Here is a 20,899-nt window from a genome sequence, read left to right on the forward strand (position 1 = left end):
CACTACATTAACCGTCATGCACTATGGGAAACGCCCTCTGGAGACCTGCTGCATTACACCGAAATCCATAAAACATATACTAGTAGACTGCATTACGTATAAAAGGTAAGGAAGGAAAAATATAGTATATCGGCTCAACGAGGGAAAATAGTACTAGTAGTAGTAATACATTACTACTAGTAATGTTTTTATTACTATTCAAAATCCCGGCTTCAGTCCAGTAGGTGGCGGTAATAGTCATGCCTTGTTACAAACCGCCAACTAAATCCAACAGAAGAAGAAGAGACCAGGAAACAAAAGTTTCGGCGCTAACGATACCTTTTCCGTAAATTCAGTATATTCTCATACAAAAACATTTGTTTTCCAACGAACGGCGCCAGTCTGGCAATTTTGTCCAAACGTTGCCCTAAAAATGCATCTATTTATTAACGGCAGAATACTAGCAATTAGCTTCAGGCTGTTTCCATGGTGATGACACTTTGGTCGCTTGCTGTTTTGTAAACCTTAGCTCGTTTTTTGACTGTACTTGTTTCACAAATGGCATCGTTGTTGAAGTGAATTCAGATGTTATCGAGGATTCAGCTCCCCGAGCCCAGGAACTTGGGCATTTCCTGCTGCAATGGCAGGTATTTATGATGCTCCCGTTTTAAAGTTTGATTCGTTATCTAAGCACGACAAACTAACACAAGCAGCAGCTGCAGGAGCGACTGGTAAGTCAATTTAACTTCAGGTGCACGTATTATTTTTCTCCCCGGCTAAGCAGGTTCATGTTCTGTCTACATTTGATTTGTTTAACTTTACAGAGCCTCACGACACCTCTCCTCTGCTGAGATTCAACAGCATGACACTGGATGAACTGAGGTAACGTTACTTACCCATGTTCTTGATGTGAAGATTAGGGCTGCACAATTAATCGTTTTCAAGTGTAAAATAACAGAATTTGTGCCATTAGTGGATGACATAATTATTGTATGTAATAGTAAAATATTGTTTGTAACAATGTCACAAGTTAAAATCTATTAACAGGGTTGATAATGAACAAAAACTATAGTATAGTATAGTAAAGTATATCCCAAATCATATTGAAATGGCAATTAGATATTCCCCTAAACATCCAGTTACCAAAAACATTGTTATTTAACCCTTGTGTAATGTTCATATTGTTGTTACTCAGCCAGCGTTTGTGGGTCTGATGGACCCGTTGCATTTTGTGGCTTTTAATGCCTCACAATCAAACACTTTTATGTTAAAATACTGGACAGATGTTTACCTTATCCCAATTACAAGCAGTATAAACAATATATATGGTTAACTCCAGCAAGGATGAGAACTCCGAAGTAAGCATGTAATTGGGTTTGGTCCATTTCCTTCCACCTCTCTCAAAAAACACGTCTTTCTTCTAAATTAGTGCAGTCAAGAATAATTTCCTGGATGGAATCTGGGATGAAAAGCTCAAAAGAAGACTTGATGTCCTGTGTGTGAGTAACTGCCATCCGTGTTGGCCCTGGTTGCATCCTTATCACATTGGCAGCCTTGCGGGGTGGCTCTTTTCTTGGGCGAGAGGACCATTCAATTTCAGAATTTTTTGACATCCATATTTCCTCACTTGCTCCATGCTGACTGGCTTGTTCTGGGCCTGGGGCTGGCTGCTGACTGCTTGGTCCTGGGGCTGGCTGTTGACGGCTTGGTCCTGGGGCTGGTTGCTGACTGCTTGGTCCTGGGGCTGGCTGCTGACGGCTTGGTCCTGGGGCTGGCTGTTGACGGTTGGTCCTGGGGCTGGCTGCTGACTGCTTGGTCCTGGTGCTGGCTGTTGACGGCTTGGTCCTGGGGCTGGCTGCTGACGGCTTGGTCCTGGGGCTGGCGGTTGACGGTTGGTCCTGGGGCTGGCTGCTGATGGCTTGGTCCTGGGGATGGCTGCTGACGGCCTGGTCCTGTGGCTCGTCTTTGTTTTGGAACTGGCTGATGCTCAATCTCATCATCTTCTTCAGAGTCATTGTCAGACTCTGAATTTTCAGAAATGTGATCCCCAAATTCTGAAACCTCTTCTTCTGAATCCTCTCCCTCTACATCATCATCAAAAACTTCTCTCTCTTGAGAGGAACTGTGTGGGAACCGCTTCTTTTGTGTTTCTGCACCTGCGGTTCCCACACAAGGTTGCAACATTGTTTGTCAACACTGTCTGCTCTCATTTTCTCGCACATTTGACCCTCTGATGTTCTGTGTACCTACACTCTGTCCTCCTCCTGTCTAGGACTGCTGTGTGTGTGTGTGTGTGTGTGTGGTACACAGAACATCAATTTCCACACTTCTATTAGCCCCGGGTCCAGTGGACCCGGACATCTTATATGTAATAGAAATGTGTAGGGGGGGTGTATGGTGTGTGGTCATTAAACATGTATTCTGATATATGTTCTTCACAGAAAATGAGCCAAAGTCAGTGAGTCTCAGTTTGAAAAATTAATTAATTGTATCATTTTTCTTTTAATAAAAAATGAAAACGGGTCCCACAGACCCGAACACCACACAAGGGTTAAATTGATAGATAGAAAGTGTGGATTACTCATTGGACATAAATATATCCACTGATCTACCTGTATGTCCCATGTGTAATCATTAAACTACATTTGGATGACCTCTCTGTCTCCTGCTCTCTGACTGGAGCCCCTGTCCTCAAAGTGCTATCAAACCAGCATATCTCCAGAGTACCCATTCGATCACAAACCCCCCAAATAAGCATAATAACATTTTTAATATGTCTTGGCAGTGAGGAACTTGGTAAGCGAACTAAGGAAACCCAAAGGCTTCAAGAAGAAGTGGAAAATGCAACCAAATTAGCCTTGGAGAGGTTTGGATGCACATATGACATCAACAGCTCACCTGGACAAAGCTGTCACAACTACAGGTTTAAAGTCTGTGAGTGCAAGTGGTCTCATCTAACATGCTGTAACAGCAGAAAGACAGACAGATGAGAATAATGTTTATGTTTAACGTAAAACCTATTTCACCAACCCTTAATGCTGGCAACATACACAGTGCATATTTTAAACTTATCTGTTCTGTTGATAGATGACACACCGGAGGATTTTACTAATCAGCCTCAGGACTGTGGTCTGGACCTTTCAAAACAGGATGTGTTTCAAAGGCAAACCAGTACTCCTAGAAAGGATGAGTTAGATAATGCAATAGATGACTGTTGTCAACACTTGCCTGATTTACAAGTAAGCAAGGTTATGCTTATATTTCAGCCATAAAACTTCTCAGTTTGATGTTGTGTTAATGACAGAATAGACAATGCTTTTTTTTTTTCTCTCAAAATAGACACACGATCAACCTGAACAAGAGACAATCAGTTTGGACAAAGCCATAGAGAACCTGCAGACTAAGCTGCATCAAGTCCAAATGGACAAGGTTGTCACGTCTGACCTCAGGTAAACATAATAATAATACATTTACTTCAATAAAGAACACGTGTAAAATATCCACAACCCGACTAATCTTTTATTTTGTAGATTGAGGGATTCAAGGAAACATGTTGATCAGATGGAGCAGATGCTGCACATGTTAGAAGAGCTCCAGAACATCAAAAGGGCCACGGACCAGAAACTGCAGGACACAGAGGATGAGACGTTGTTGCTTAGCAGGAAAGTAGAGACGCTGGAACAGTTAATGAAGGAGACATACTCTTCCATGTTATCTGACAAGAAACAATATGGAAATGTCTCCGACACCAGTCAGAACACTGCCACTCATTTAAGACTGCCATACTCAGACGCTACGTTAACTGAGGACCTCAACAATGAGAGAGATCAGATACAAGAGAGGATCCTTTTGGTAAATACTAGATGTCAGTTACTGATCATGATCAATGTACTTTAGACTTGTCTAATGTAACTTTTCATCTGATTTATTGCAGACAATAGGACATCTAGAGACTGATGATTGCAGTGTAAATGAGCAAAAGCAAAGGTAATTAAATGCAGTGATTAATGATTAAATGATTAATACAATGATTAATCATTTCATGAACTGACAAAATGACTCAACATTTAGAATATAAGACTGATAATTTATTTCTAGTTTAAATTTAAGGAATTGCTGCTTTTCCTTGTCATTATATGATTGGAGTATACATATCTTTCAGTATTTGACTGTTTATATAACACACAAAGGAATTTGGACATTATTCCTCTCACTTTGTAATGTATAAAGTGCATTTTCCCCCCCCTTTTTTTTTTTTTTTTTTTTTTTTAAAATTGTTTATAGTCATTGACCTTTGATATAGGTTGCCAGTCTACCTCTATTTTTGCTATTGGTGCCACACATAGCACTGCTGCTTACTTCTTCCGCATCAAAATAGAGAAAGCACTCAAACAGCAAAGCTTGCCAAGGCATCATGGTCTTACAGTCCCCCATCTCACAAGCTGCTCACAGAAAGCCAGCGAAACACATAACCTCCTTAGCAGAGGCGATGATTGTGTTCTTCTTCAGTTGTGTTGCTAACAACTGTCTGTGTTGCTTTCTCTTAGAATGAAAGAATTGATTGCGAGTCTGTGCCAGGAGATGGCACTGTTGTCTGACAAACTGAGCTCATCAAACTATGACAGTTTCAGCGTGGGTGTCAAATTGGAGCTGCTTAGGTAAGTATTGCTCCCAAAACATTTCAGGCCTGTTTTATTTGATGAGGTTTGCAGTCTAAGATTTATTCTTTTATTACCAGACAATGATGATTATCTGAATCAGTGTAGGAATGTTTGTAAAACAAAAAATATCCTGTTTGTGCCCAGAAAACTTGCAGAAAGACAGACGTCACTGAACCAGTGCCAGGTCAGTGAACTTAAGTCAGCTCTTTCCAACTATAAAGATAAGGTAAGAAAAACTGTACAATAATATTATGAGCAGTAATGTAAACAATGAGGCACCAAGGCTGCTAAATGTTAATATTAACCAGCTATTTTTATCTACATTACTAGACACAAACATAACTGTCTTGTGGAGTTAACACATACTGAATGTATGTGATGTAGGAACACAGATGAAAGTGTGTCAAAGATTTTTTTGTAAGAAAGAACATATATATATATATATATATTTTTTTTTTAATTGGGTTTGTGAATGTTATTTTTGATATACATAGGTTCATTGTTTGGAGCAGCAACTCCTTCGGGTTCAGTCTCAGCTGGTGGAAGCCCAAAGAGAGAGAGAGCAAACTTTGCAACAGTTTGAGGAGCTTCAGTTCCAGCTTGGCCAGCTGAAGGTGCTGCAAAACACATGAATACATACAAGCGATTTGTCTCTTTTCAAGTGTTAAGTTGACACATTAATGTATTCGGATTTGCACCTGTGGTGGTAATCAGCTGTATTAAGTCAAACAGGCAACACAGTTTGTTTCTGTAAGATTTAATATAGCATTTGCACATGAGCTTATGTCATATGACGTGCATGGATTGGCATAGAGACAAAGCACTGAGTGGCTGAAAGGAGCATGAAGTTTGTACACCCTTGAGATGACATGGCTGCTGTGATCATTTAAGTACCCTGAAGGTTTTGTTCCAGGATAGAAAAAGACTCTCATTGGAAAACTGTTTATGTAAGACGTTTTTGTCCTGTAGTGAGGTAGTATAGTATAAAACATTGTACTGTCAGTTTTAAGTACATGGCAACCATAAGACAAGAGTAAGTTAGGGTCAGCTTCTTCATTTGGCTGTTGTAAGGTTTGTTTAAGTTTTTTTCTGCTAGTCGTGTGAAAGTAATGACCAAATGCTGCATCTTGTTGGTACTGGTAGAAAATGAAGAGAGACACATTTCTTTAAAGTGCTCAGAGAGTGCATACCTCTGCTAACACACACAACAACTCCCTATCTTGCAATTTTAGAGAAAGAGAAGAATTTTGTGTAATCTTGCTAAAATCCAAAACAAAATGTTTTTGGTATAGGTAATAAAGACACAGAAATCAAGTGAGTAGGTCAAGTTCCCTGTTAACCCGTGAACATGCAGAACAAGTGGAAACTTCCCTGTCTGATAAAGGTGCCTGAGGTGCCATCAGTCAGAATGACCGATCAGAATGATGTATCAAGCCAGTTTTCTCCCACCTATGTGATAATATTTCCACACAATGTCAAAACATTCACAGTTTTCTGGCCTTTAAAGAAAAAGCCCGCCCACCGTGCCTCCTGCTTTATCCTCCAGACTTGCAGTAAAAAGCAGCAGTGTGAGCTCCAGGTGGAGATAAAGGCCCTGAGAGGATGGCTGGTGGAGGCCAAGGAGCAGCTTTGCAGAGGTGAAGAGGAGAAAAATTGCTTACAGGCTCTGCTGGATGCAAGGACTCAGGAGGTGAGAAAAACCCAGGAACTCCTGCGGGAAAAAGATGATGAACTTCAGCTCAGGCAGCAAGAAGCTCAGCAGGTAAGAAGCCATGCATCACTGTCACAGAGTTCTTAAACATACCATTTATATTATACTGTGATAAACCACCGCCCACAAACTGCCTTATGGCCAATTGTAATGAAGCTAAACTGATTTTTACAGCATCGTTCTCAGTGCCACACTTTCCAGGGAGAAGGAGAGATGCTTAGGTTGAAGCTGGATGACAGAGAAAAGCTGATAGACGGTCTACGGTTGCGGATGGAGAGCGGCACTCAGATGGCGTTGCAGCACAGCCACACCATCGACAACCTTCATCAGCAGAATAGTTTCCTCAGCAACCAGCTAAATCAGAACAAGCTGGAGATTCAACATATCAGGGTCAGGAACAACACTCTACTTTTTCTCTATACCTCACAGGCTTCTCCATGTCATTGCCAACTAACTTTATTTATTCATATGTCTCCACCCTCCTGTGTCAATTTGCTGATCAGGCTGAGTTGGACCAAAGCAGGTCAGACGTGGCGACTGCAGAGCATGAGAAGCGGCAGCTACAAGCGTCTGTGGCTGAGCAAAGGCAGCGTGTCCAGGAGGAGACTCTGGAGAAACAGCACAAACGGTTACTCAGTCTTACTAGTGAGTGACTAGTTGAGTTTCAATAAATGTATGTCACAGCACAGAATACCATTATCTATCATACAACCCAAACCATGGTGTAGATAGAGAGGTAGAACTGAATTTCCTTCATTGAAATTCAAATCAATAATTAGACAAAAACATTGACAAAAATGTTTGTCCAATTCCAAAACTCCATCCACATTTCTATCTAAGTCTGTGTTAGTTAGGTGTTTATAGGTTACATATTCAAGCTTTCAAATTTTACTTGTGATATAAAGTAGCAATAATTGTGCAGAGGTCACAAAATGACCGTTTTTCTTTTCTTTGAACTGTGACATATTTTCCAAATTTCCAAACAAATTTCCAAACATTTTAATTACTTTTTGCTCAGGTGTGTTTATATAGTTGGTGATTTTTTTCTTTTTTTCATCAGATTGCCTAGGTTGTGCTGAAAACGGATATAATTCTAATTCTAATATTCTAATGCCCTCTGTGTATACTGTATGTTTTTAGCAAGGTAATGGAAAAAAAACAGCTGAAATGCTTTGTGTTCTAAGGGTTAAGCTATGTTTCTTTCAAAATGTTATACAAAGAAGAAAAGACCACTGTTGTCTTTGTTAGTCCCTCTGGATATTATCAAATACTTATGTGTTTATTAAACTTCACGTAATATGACTTTACTGTATAGTAATACCATACATACTGACTTTCACCTTTATGCACAAAGTCAAGGATTTCTGTTACCTGTGAACAGCACATGAGTGTAATTGGGCACTGAAATACAGTTCTAGAAAGAGTTCAGGTCTCACTTCTTTTTTTTTTTTTTCACCAAATCAAATGATCTTCTTGTCCTGCTGGGTTAGAAAAACAACGAGCTGTGTTTGGTATGTTTACACTGTCAACCAAGCCCTTCCATTGCTGCACATGTTTGGTTATGTGTTAAAGTGTGCGTCTCCCTGTGGATATAATGTATGTGTTGTTGTGGGCATGATTTCAGAGGAGCATGAGGAGCTGCAACGGTTCCACAGCTGTAAGAACGATGAGCAGGAAGGTGTGGTGCTGAGGCTTCAGGGTCAACTAAGGACCACATGTGATGAGCTGGACCAGGTCAGGAGTACCTTGAGGACACTGGAAGGAGCAGATGGACACGGTTAGATCTGTGTGATTATTCAAACAGAGACTTAATTAAAAGACCTATTGCACTAAGAAACATCCAAAAAATTCCCCTCATTTGTGTCCAGGCTGTGATCACTTAAGAGCGAAAACAGTGGAACATAATGAAATCTTTGAATGCTTACGAAGTCTATCCACAATGAAGCATAGGACAACATCTTAATACTCCAATGTGTATCATCTGCTTGCGTCCCTAGCCTGCAGAGCTTCGTGGGAATCTAGTTCCTTATTCCAATCGTTCGCTGCTTTACTAGCGTCACAGTTTGCTTCTACCTTCTCTGCTACACTGAGAAACACAGAGAGCGTTGTATAGGTATTAAGTTTAATCAGCATTGTGTGAACTCCTTTGACAATGGTTTGAATGTAGCGGACATTCCTATATATTTAAGTTACTTTAACTTTTGAATAAAAACACACTTTCCAAAACCTATTCCCAAGTGTAAAACATCATGAGCAGTAACAACATGTCATTTCAAAACATTAAGCCACAACAAATGTAAAACATAATCAGCAACAATAACAGAACATAGACAACACCGCTTTACATCATTAAGATATCATCATGTTCTTGGTATCTAACGTGCATTGGTTTTTCTGCCTTCTGTCTGTCGCTGTCTGCTCTTTAGGCCTCCAAGTTGCCATGAACATGCAGAAAGAGATCACTGCCAGAAGAGAGCAGGTTGACACTCTACAGGGCAAAATCCAACATCTAGAGGACACCATGGACAAGCTGTACCAGGTGTAGCACAATGTTCCCATATCACTGTATATCATTCACTGGTTTCCCTCCAGTCCAGTTAAAAGTAAATCTTTTTTCAAGTAATTTGACTAAAGTTTTTAGTTTATCATTTCTTTTATTCTCCTTGTCACTCCCGTCAGTCATATAAAAAAAAACATTTGGTTACCCATTCACACCATTGGGATCTTTGTGTTTCTACTCACTAACATTCTATGGTGGAAAAAAGAGCAATTTCAGTACCTGTAAAGTAAAGTAGAGCAGCTCTTTTGAGTTACTTTATTAAGAATAATATTCAGATTTCACCCTCCAAATACTGTGCTTATCCCCACAAAACAATAAATATGAATTCATTTTTCTATGATGTGCTTCATGATATGTGGTTGTCATTGTCCAGGAGAAACAGTACCAAAACCTGGAGCACCATCGTCAGCTCCGGAAGCTCACCTTTGTCCGGGAGGAGAAGAAACAGCTTGCCAATGAGCTGGAGGCTCTTCACTCCAAAGACCAACAATTACGGGAACGGATCGGCAAACTGGAGGCAATCCTTCACAAGGTGACACTTACTTATGCTTGAATTTAATGGAAACAAAATCAAGCTTTTTTTCAGGCTGAAACTTACACGGCTCTTTCTTACATCTGGCGCATTGCAAGTTTTCGACTGACCCAGATGACATTTTCACACCTAGTGCCCACATCCTGTAGGTAGCAAATGCACTTAGCAAGTGCACCCAGCGGTGTATTGGTTTTAAAATGAGGTGTAGTTGGGCACATTGTCAGCACATTGCTATTTTTGAAGCAGCAGAAAGCCACTGTGCCATTGACCAACAAAAACCTCGTCCCATTAGCACAGGGGGGTTGGCTGCCGAACCTGCAGCCCCCTCCTGTGAATAAGAAGTGTACAGACACACACGTATCATGAGGCTACGTTCCCATCTCATCACCCTCAACTTCTGATGTTTGTTCTTCACATCAAACCTGACTCGGGAACATGTCTTTAAAGTTCCGTAAACCATTCCTTTTTCAGCTCTGACTTTTTTTATTTTATCTGCATTTATTCTCTTCGTGCACCTCCACCTACTGCTTGAGCTGATCTATATCCTCTGCAGAGAATCTTTCACTTCTCCAATAGCCATGACCCGTGTACAGGCATATTATCGAAGTCAATTTATTTCTTCTTCTGTTCATCTCAATCACTATCATGTTTTATCTTCCTGTAGATATCAGAAAGCTTTGCAGACTGTCAAGATTTCATCCAGCTGCAGGAGCAGGAGTTTTATCGTCTCAAACTCCAACATGCCCTCGACCTGAAGGTAAAGCTTTTTCCACCCGCTGTATGTAAAAATATACCCATATTTAATTTAGATGCTACATGCTAATCTTCTCTCACATGTTTGATAGAAATACTGTATATTTCTGGTCAAATTAACTTAGTGACTTTTATTTTTAAGGAGAACTGAGTGTCCTCTAAAAGACGATATATAAAATTCAGATTTTTCTTTTCTGTAGGAGTTCCAAGGTCAGACTCTGCACACAGCACTTAAAGTACCTCCACCAGACCTGGATTCCCTGAATTCATCAGCACTCATTGCTTCACCCTCTTCCCAGCACACCTCCAACACTCAGATTAAGGTGCAGTCAAATACTCCACACATCTGGCTTATCTCCTACGGTTCCAGCCCATCAAGTGCATCTGTGAATTATTGTTTATTTGGCTGCTCAGACACAAGCTCAGCACATCTGCTCAGTCCTTTTAATCAGAAACACACTCATCATTGCATTCCTGTGGTACGAAGAGAAACCAGAGTGAGAATTTTTTCAATACAGAATGACACACTGGTTAGTTTTATTGTTATTGTGTCATACCACTATAATACAATTACTGGCCACTTTATTTGGTACACAGGACATCTAATAAAGTAGCAGGAGTGGCACCATGTGTGGTCTTCTGCTCCTGTCTTCTGCCCCATCTGCTTTGAGGTTTGACGTGTTATACTGTTGTCTTTCTATTATCTCAAAACAGTCTTGCCATTCTTTTCTGACCTCCGGCATTAACGAGGTATTTTCCCCCGGAGAAATGCTTCTCACTAGATATTTTCTCTTTTTCAGACCATTCTCTGTAAAAACCTGGTTGTGTGTGAAAATCCCAGTAGATTGTCAGTTTCTGAAATATTCACACCCACCTGTTTGGCAACCAACAGCCATGCCACGTTCAAAGCTACTTAAATCCCCCTTTTTTCCTCATTCCGATTTTCTGTTTGAACTTTAGCAGGTCGTCTTGACCGTGTCTGCTTGGCTAACTGCATTGAGTTGCTGCCATGTGATAGGCTGATTAGATATGTGTATCAATGAGCACACATGTACCTAATAAAGTGGCCAATGAGTTTGTATTTGTTGACTAAATATATTGACAGAATATTTAGGTTTGTCTGTTAAAATTCCCTCTAATTCAATCAACTACTGCAATAACATTGTCTTTCTGTAGGCGAGCCTCACCCAAGAGCTCAGGTCTGTCGTCAAGGAGCTGCGAGCTGTGATTTCTGAGAACCACAGACCACACACCGATAACAGCAACACTGGTACCAGCCTCCACAGGAGGAGGTCTGCACCGGAGAGAGTGCACAGGACTTCATTGTATGTCTAGTTCTGTTCCTACACACTGCAGGGATTAACTTTGTTCTTAGGCCAGCTTAAATCACATCTGAAAATCATGTGATCCTTCTAAGTGAGCAGGAAGTCACTGTTGGCGAGGAGAAGGGAAGCTATATGCTTTCATTGACCACACTGTTTCACTGTAATGTACCACAAAAGCAACATGCACGCTCATACAGTGTTTTATGTTATGGACCTGTGGTCTTGTGTGCTGTCTCACTTTATATTTTATTGTCTCCCTGCAGTCACAGCAGCGCTGACAAGGCTGTAGAACTGAAAGGGTGCTCCAGGTTAAGAAGAAAAACCAGTGACTGGTAGGGAGAGTTTCCAGGATCAAACATCTCATTGAATGATCTGTTTGTTTAAATGCTGCGAGGTATTGACTCAGTTACACCATCTGCCCCTGTGACCTTTTGCCTCCTCATGCAACACTAAGTGCTGCAGACAGTGCACTGTGATGTAATTTCTGTCTGTCTGTCTGTGTGCCGTGTACAGCGAGACGCATTTCCTTAGGAAAGCAGAACTGGATGGGAATAGGATCAACAAGGAAACCATCAGTAAGCGTGAGTTCCCTTTGACCAACAAAACAATGTCCTTTTCCCAAATGGATTGAGATATTATACTCTTCTCATGTGACATATGAAGTAAGATTACACCACCAATAATTATAAGACTAACCGAACAGGAAAATGAATATTCAGTATTTTAAAATATGACAAATTATACATTTTACATACATAGACATTTTTATCCATGCCTGAATGTAAAAAAAAAAAAAAAGAGGAGACACACACACAGGCACATCAGTGGTACCTATGGCAAACCTTGTCATAGCCAAGTTTGACTATCTGGAATTACCATTACAGATATATCCGTGATGACATTTTGAGTAGTTATTGTAGATATTTGTGACATCATTAGTCAAAGCTACATTTTCAGATATCTGCAATTCACTATTTACCAGTCAAAATGACGTAGTATCTGTTATTTTCTCTAGTAAGAATGACGTTGCAGATGTCAGTCGTGAATATCTACTGTTTAAATGTTAAAACCGCTTGCCACAGGTACCTATAACCTTACAGCAGGTGTCTTAAATCGTCTTCGTGAATTGTCTGCTTGTTTTTGTATCCAGGCAAGACGCATTTGCGATATAAAGACTTCTCAGCTATCTAGTGAGGGTTTTTATATTGCAACAGCATTTAAGAAAGAGTTATGCTCACTATGGGTACTGTGGTGCATTATTGAGCCATATTTTTATACATAAATCCTGAACGTTTGTTTCATGCTTACACAAGGTAGAGCCAGTAAGTCCAATAAACTGTATTTTGCCAATTTCCGTATTAATTAATTCCTCTAACATGGAGATGATGGTTTATCCAGGCTGCGTTGAATCAGGTCCTGCGAAATCCTTCCTGCAGTTCCTCTCACTGGGCCGCAGGTCACCCGTCCACTCCCTCCTGACCTCCAACCCAAACATCTGACACTGGCACGACACAACAGACCCGGGGGCTGGCTCCTCGTTCCAGTGAGTTTTTAATATTGCTGATACGTTTTACTTCCAAGGTTTATCACATAACCATGAGCACGTCAGTACACGATTAGTAGGAAGAACAAAGTGGTATGAGAAGATACTTTTAAACCAGAGCGACCTGTTCTCACAGATAGTCGTTCATGTGGTTTTTCTCATGACACCTTGGTGACCTCTGCTAATGTAAACTTAAAGCTGGGCGACACTCACACAAGAAGTCAAATACTGACAGTTAATCGATAAAAAACGGCGATAAAGCAGACACCCATTATGTTGGACTGATCGCTTCGTCAACTGCACCGTACTACGACAAATGTCATAACACACACGGTGCCAGGACGATGTTATAATAAGGCAACTGAAATCAATTGCAGCGATGAGGTCTTCTTGTTAAATGTGCTCTGTAGCTGCTCACAGACGCAGAAGGGTCTGCATGTTATTGATTGATCATAATCTGTAATTTTATACCTTTAGAAATAATTGAATTGCTTTTTCTTGTCTTACAGGAGACTCACCGAAATGAAGTAGGATGTGAAAAGGATTTTTACAGAAATCTCCAATGAAGTCATGTTTATTAAAAAAAAGGAAAAGGATGTTTTGAGTCGTATTAAAATAAATCAGCCACAACCTTAAACACTGGTAACTGTAATTTTTAAAATGTTGTAGCACATTGACATCTTTATCCATACCTTGTTTTAACAGACCAGACTGAAAAAGTAACAGTGTGTGTGTGTGTGTACACACACTGTTTGCCCACCACACACACACACACACACACACACACACAATGTGGTCATCAAACATCATCCCCTGTATTTAAATGTTTTTAAAAGAACCTGCCTTTCAAATACATAGTGTCTTGCCTTTTTCCTGGTTGGCCTCAGGTTCATGTTCTCCATGTTTGGAAGCTCCTCACATGTTCACTTTCAAAAACCACATTTCTCATGAGCAGTAATCAAACATAAAACATCCATCTTAAATCTACATTTGGTCTAAAGGCTAACCTTCCTGTTTATGGCTGGGATAAGGATTGACTCTGTTGTCATTCTTCACTTGAATGAGGAAAGTTGGTGATGAAGAATGTGGAAGGCCACTGTGAAAACCTCCCTGTGAGTCAGATTCAGTTTCACACCTCTCTTCACCCTAGAGTCAAACATGTCTGTTGTAACATTGTTTTAACATTTACTTTTGGTTCTTGTCTGAAGCTGGACAAACGATGGAAGGCGATAAACCTGACCTTACCGGAGGAACAAACCATTTGTTGAAAAGTTTGGTGGCTAATGTCATTCCCTCGTTGTTGCTCAGTGCGTTCATTTTGACTCTTGTAGCTTTCTTGATCTTGTCTCCATTTAATTGTAGTCTGTACGGGTTTTGGGCTTTGGACATCAGGGATGCTGTTATGACGCGCAGAGACTATATTTATATCTGAATATTAAAAAAAAAAGAAAAAAGTAAAGGGATTATATCAATTCAGGCATCTGTCTTTTGTTTTTTTCCGTTCACATCTTCCTTTCTTATCTCTGTACGGTTTGTCTCGTCTTCCTAATTAGGGTCTGCTGTAGGAGTACGAACTAAAGAGGTGCTGTTAACACACATCGCCGGATCCAAAACAGATGCCACCTTATCAAATAACTGGAGAGAACAGAAGAGGCCATCCATTCAGGATTCATTCAGTGTTCTCTCCATTCTTAACGTTTAATAATCCTCTTACCTCCTGACTCATGTGATCCTTGTAATGGGGGTTTATAGCCAAAGGATGCTTTTTGAGTTTTTCCTCCACAGCAATCACATATATTCTCTGCGGATCTACTTTTGAGAAGCAAGCATAGTCTTTGTTGATCTTCTTTCTAGGCCTTTCAGTGGAGCTGTGGTTTGAAATGTGCCATGGAGAATGGATGGTGAGACTGGGTCACAGATGAGAATGACGAGCTGACACTGGGGTCATCCAGGCAAAGATTTGCAAAGCGGCCACCGCTGACTCAGGAAAGCTTATATAAAATAAGAATAAAGTCAGGAAAATGCTTCACAGTATCAGTAAGTAAAAACATCCGATAAATTATAGGTCAAAATGCAAACAGGACAATATTACAGAAATAGTTTCCTGTAATAGTTTGGTTGGTGTAGTGGTTAGCACTCTTGCCTTTGCAGCAAGAAGACCCCGGTTGGAACAAGGGCCTTTCTGCATGGAGTTTGCATGTCCTTGTGTGTGTGGGGGGGGGGGTTTCTCTGGGTTCTCCGTTTTCCTCCCACAGTCTAAAAACATGTAATATGGGGATTAGGTAAATTGGTCACTCTAGATTGACCATTGGTGTGAATGTGAGAGTGAATAGTTGTTTGTCTTTATGTGTGTGTGGCCCTACGATGGACTGGCGAATGTCCTTTAATTAAAAATAACACTAGCTAAAGAAAGTACTCCGTGAGACACAGTTTCCCACAGTTTCAGCATTCTCCAGAATCATAACAACCTCCTTGGCCAAGATGAAAATTAACAAAGATTACATTTTAGTTTCAATTTCAGACTTTCAGAGTGTCAATGCCCTTTATTCTATTTTTTTCACAAGGAAAGGCATCATAATTCCATGTACACTGTTTTTTTTATGTTTTGCCAGTGGGCACTCATGATCGCATCAATGCCAAGTTTCTTCTGAAAAGGAATATAATAATAATATAATTTACTAATAATTCAGGCTACTAAGAGAAACTCATAGTCATTTACACTTTCATTTTACCTGCTTTCTGCATCAAAAGGTTGTTTTTTTCAGCTTGAATTCAACTCTCTATTATCTGTCTTCTCCGACATTTGAGTAAACCCTCTTTTAGTTTTCTTTTTTAAAATGACACAAGCTTCCGTACAAGTTCATAGGATTATCAACAGTCCCACAAGTCCCTGATGAATACTTCGGTTTGATGTTTGTACTTCGGGATGGGTTTTAGTTTCCCTTAAATTCCATTTTTTTTTATTCCAGAAGCCATTTGACCTCCTGTGAACAGCCATAGTGCAAGAAATCCTTCTCTTTGGTGAAAAGCTTGCTGGTACCGTCTATGTGTGGTCTGTAAAAAAACTAGAGCAGGTCCCGTTTCATTCCCCCCTCTCTACACATCAGCCTGCTGTCTGTTGACATTTACATCCATGCACTGCAACTATAAATGAAGCAGCATAGTGGCCATTTTAAGAAGCAGTCTTCACATGCCTACTGTGATATAGTATAACAAGTTTGTCTATTCTTGCCTCGCCTCCTCCCTTCACCCTCCTCTGAATACACATGAACACGTTTCATATAGTGTAAAAGCTCTGTAACTGTTTTTCAAGAAAGAAAATGTGTTACTGATCACATTAACGATGGCTCGCTCTGTGTACTTCAAGTAGCCAGGACAGAGTTTATTTTTATTTATTTGTTTATTTTATAATGGGAGAGTGCATATTAATGAACATATACATGTAAATATGCAAGATTATAGCAAAGCTAATCTCCACATTCAGTCCCTGAGTGACAGTGAGCCAGCATACACTCATACACACATTGTGTGCTTTTTGGTCTGTGGGGGCCACTGAGAGTCTAGTCTGGTCAGAGGGCCAGTCAAGTGAAAAAAAGATGTAGAAATAACAGTATTTATGATGATATTTCATGTAATTTCTAAATAAATCCCTCTATTAATACTAAAAAAAACATACAGAAATAACATGAAATTGATGGGAGGGGGGGGCATGTGGCCTGCAGGCTGCGAGTTTGATACCGCTGCTATAGGTACTATACTAGGCAGTCTCAAGGAGAGTAAATAAGCACATTTAGCTACTTTTGATTATGATTTGAACATAATATCTCCAACCTATTCATCCATACAAATCTTAATCTGTAAAGCCAGATGAATGATGGATGTATTATATTACCAGTATTTCACATTTAGCAGCGTTACTGACAACAACAAAATTCATAGAATGTTCATGTAAAAGAAGGGTGAAATACGGTAATACTCACTTTCTAAGTTTTACTTTACAAATAATACAATACTTCACATCTACGTCACTACGTCTCTGTTCCTTGCTTGAGCCAAAAATGAAAAACATAGATGATCATAATGGGTGACACAGGTGCCATTTTCCATGGGAAAAAGGGCTGTGCATGTTTTGTTTCCATGGTTTGTAATTATTTGTTAATCTAATTCATTCGTAAAGCATTTATGGAAACAAACTGCTCTTATCTCCACTGATAAAGCCATATATGCATCAGTAGATTAAGCAGAAAGTAGTGTGTTGCTTGGTAGTCATGGCAACGGGGGGAAGAATGGGCCACCTCTAAGAAAAGAGGGAGCGTTATAAGCTTGTTGTACATGAACACACAGTCTTTAGTTTATCTGTGACAGTGGTGGAAAATACATCTATTTGAGTCTATTAGAGTGAAACTTTAAGTAACAACTGCATCAGAATGCTGTCTGCCTGTTGTTTTCAGCTTAACATTTCATACAGTCTACCACATGAAACCGAACACTGGGCCCAAATACCATGCTCTACTTTTGGATTTTGAACTAAATCATAAACAGAACCCAGAGAATTCAGGAGTGACAGTTTTATTTCCTCCTCTTAGTGTTTAAAAAAAGAGCCGGTCAGGTCCTGTCCACACTAAACCTCCATGACTGCAGAAATCGGTTTCTTGTGTTGTGCAAAATTGTTCAAATTTGTTTAATATTTTACTAACAAATGTACACAAAGCATTTTTTTTCTTCTGCTTTATCCCCCCCACCCATGACTTTATGACCCTGTGTGACTCATCCAAGACACCTGGAAGCCACTATAGCCCACCAAACCAGATACCTGTATGTAAATAAGTTAAATTAGCTGCATCACACACAGCAACACCAATAAATAATGTTTACACAGTGCTGTGTCAGTTTCAACAACCATAAAATTAATACTAATTTGATTTTTAACAATGGTGTGCGTCAGTGTAAGGCCCAGGTACTTTTGGTACTTAAATTGTATTTTATTGATAATACTTTGATAACTTTACTTTTAATAGAGTGGTATTGCATTGTAGTATCGCCACTTTTACTCAAGTCAATAATCGTATTACTAATTTCATCACTGATTATACTGGTAAAACAGTAACACAGCGTTTTAGAGCAAAAATAGATAGATGTTTGACTTTTCATGACAATAGTCCCTCCATGCTGTAAATGTGTGTGTCTTGTATAGTGCTGTATAAGTATATACACACTCAACGCACTGTACCGCCTACTGGTCCATTTATAGTATTAAACTACAGTAGATGGCAGCTGTTGTCTTGATTGACAAACACTTACTGTCATACAGGAATACTCATCCATGAACTTAGTTGGTTCTTCACTTACAGTATGAGTTCACAAGCCAGTAGCACATTTGTTAATGTTACCTTCATAAGAACAACACCTCCTGTGTGACCGTGGACAGGTCGCCAGTCCAAGACACAAACAACCATTCACTTTCCATTTAGAGCGTCCAATGTGCCTAATCCCCAAATCTGCATGTTTTTGTACTATGGAAGGAAACTGGAGAACCTGGAGAAAACCCAGGCACACAAGGGGAGAAAATGCAAACTCCATACAGAAAGACCTTGTCCAGGCCGGGTCTTCTTGATGTGAAGGCAAGTGTGCTCTATTCTATTCTTGCCTATCAAGTAAAATAAGAAATGAATATTGATATTACTTTGGATTTCCACTGTGTATAGTTTACCAAAGTGACAAGGGGCTGTCCAAGTTTCCTTCTTAACACGTTCTCTTAAAGAGAAAAGTGATTCTTGTTGACAAGATGCAATCACATGTTGTGCCCTTTAGGGCTGATGAATTAGCTAATTAGCCTGAGTTCAGGTCCCTGGACTGCATTGCTGTACAAACAACAGGGAAAACACTGCTGGGACAGAGAGACTACTGTTTCCCTTCTTTCAACACTGATGATCCCTATTTATAGCAGCAAACTGACTTTCAGTGTCGTCAGTGAACCATCTAATGCGCTGTTTCACTTGTTGCCAGCAGCACAGTCCCAGCTTGAATGCAGCAGTGAAAAAAGTGACATATGAACGTAAATTCAAAAGTTACAGCCATATAGACACTTTCAATTTGAGTTCAGTTTGTCAAGCTGAACCTACATGACCATGTTTTAGATGGAGCACATAGACTGTGAGTTCATTTTGACAAACTTTTGCTTTGTGTGCATGGATCTTTTTTTTATTCTGTCCTTTTTCAGCACAACATTAATTAGCCATTTTCTCCATACTGTCAGTTCGGGTATAGATTAAGTACATGCAAATACAAATGTCAAGTGAATTTAACTCTTAACTTTTGCTTATTATTGTGAGTCATTATAAACTGTTTATAGGCATTCTGTAAGTCTGGTACGGACTGTGAATGAGACATTGCTATCAATTGTTTTTCTCAGCTTGTCTTTGCAGTGTACAAACATAGAGTTATGCTGTTCCAAAGTGTTTTCCTGTAAACTCTAATGATAATCCTGATGTTATGCCTTGGATAAGATCATCTGATGGAAAGTACAGACAACTGTGGGACTTTTGTAGCGTGATTCTGGTATTTCACCACCAGCAAATAGAGCCTAGGGTACGATCTGTACATCTTACATGAACCGAATGGATTTGTCCTTTTGCCTGCCTCACCGTTTATCTTGTAGATTCCTCATGTTTTCACGGTACAGCTCAAAGCAACAACATGACGCAGAAGTCACAACAGTGACTCATGTAGCTGTGGCTGTGTTCAGCAGTGCTGTGTACTTTCCAAGCATTTCCACATTTCCAAAACTTCAGCTTCAGAGTCACACATTTAATTTCATGCCTATCTTAACCCTTGAAACTGCTGTGGCTATTTAAGCAATGGCAATGATGTCATGATGTCTTTTTTTCACAGTGAAAGCCGAGTACTTGCCCTTATGAAGGTGGACAGTCTTCCATCTTTGCATCTTTGCCAATATATGAGCCTTGCTGTTCAAAAGCAACGTACAAAATTCAGTTTTAGTTGTTTTTGTGAGATCCAGCTTTCTTATTTGTTTGCTTGGTCACTAAGGGGTCTGCGGTTTAAGTACTGTATCTTCCTCTTTGTGAGGATTTCCTTCTCATGCGTCTTGACACATGAATATTGGAATAGAACACCCCTGTAAGTAGGCATTGTCTACAAACAGCTCTCTAAGTGGTTGCAAGACAATGGCCTGATCTGAGTAAGCTCGGCCCCCTTTGGAGGAAAAAAAACTGTGTAAATAAAAGGATGTGGAAAGACATTTATAGTTGACACATGCGACCTTCAAGGTATTAGGCTAATACACTGCCTGGCCAAAAAAAAAGTCGCCACCTAAAAAAAAGGGTCACATCATTGGACCGCTTTTAGCTTTAATTATGGCACTCATTTACTGTGGCATTGTTTCCATAAGCTACTGCAATGTCACAAGATTTATTTCCATCCCGTGTTGCATTCATTTTTCACCAAGATCTTGTATTGATGATGGGAGAGTCGGGCCACTGAGCAAAGGCCACTCCAGCACATCCCAATGATTCTCAATGGGGTTAAGGTCTGGACCCTGTGGTGGCCAATCCATGTGTGAAAATGATGTCTCATGCTCCCTGAACCACTCTTTCACAATTTGAGCCTGATGAATCCTGGCATTGTCATCTTGGAATATGCCCATGTCATCAGGGAAGAAAAAAACGCATTGATGGAATAATCTGGCCATTCATTATATTCAGGTAGTCATAATGTTGCTGAACCTAGACCTGACCAACTGCAGCAACCCCTTACCTATTAGCTTAGTTACATCTGCAGGTGGCGACTTTTTTTTTGGCCAGGAAGTGTATTTCTAC

The 20,899-nt window shown here is 40.0% G+C and overlaps 1 protein-coding gene across 8 annotated transcripts; it reads left to right on the forward strand.

Annotated features, from left to right (window-relative positions):
• The first annotated feature begins 68 nt into the window (after positions 1-68).
• On the forward strand, positions 69-13,701 carry LOC131464083 (coiled-coil domain-containing protein 158-like). Of its 8 annotated transcripts, none has more exons than XM_058636362.1 (23): positions 74-710; positions 804-861; positions 2,765-2,913; positions 3,067-3,218; positions 3,319-3,428; positions 3,510-3,831; positions 3,914-3,966; positions 4,527-4,637; positions 4,785-4,866; positions 5,135-5,254; positions 6,187-6,402; positions 6,526-6,741; positions 6,855-6,996; positions 7,976-8,128; positions 8,778-8,890; positions 9,285-9,443; positions 10,108-10,200; positions 10,397-10,519; positions 11,373-11,521; positions 11,785-11,853; positions 12,035-12,096; positions 12,920-13,064; positions 13,574-13,701. In XM_058636362.1, exons 1-22 carry the CDS (start codon positions 620-622, stop codon positions 13,018-13,020), a joined length of 2,844 nt encoding a protein of 947 aa, XP_058492345.1. In that variant the 5' UTR covers positions 74-619; the 3' UTR covers positions 13,021-13,064; positions 13,574-13,701. The 8 variants fall into 8 exon arrangements, 6 of the variants coding, with proteins under 6 accessions (XP_058492345.1, XP_058492347.1, XP_058492344.1 ...); XM_058636364.1 differs by having other exon boundaries at positions 4,785-4,824; positions 12,035-12,102; XM_058636361.1 differs by having other exon boundaries at positions 75-710; positions 12,035-12,102.
• The last annotated feature ends 7,198 nt before the right edge of the window (positions 13,702-20,899 follow it).

This window comes from Solea solea, chromosome 8 (genome assembly GCF_958295425.1).
Source record: "Solea solea chromosome 8, fSolSol10.1, whole genome shotgun sequence".
NCBI classification, from domain to species: domain Eukaryota; kingdom Metazoa; phylum Chordata; class Actinopteri; order Pleuronectiformes; family Soleidae; genus Solea; species Solea solea.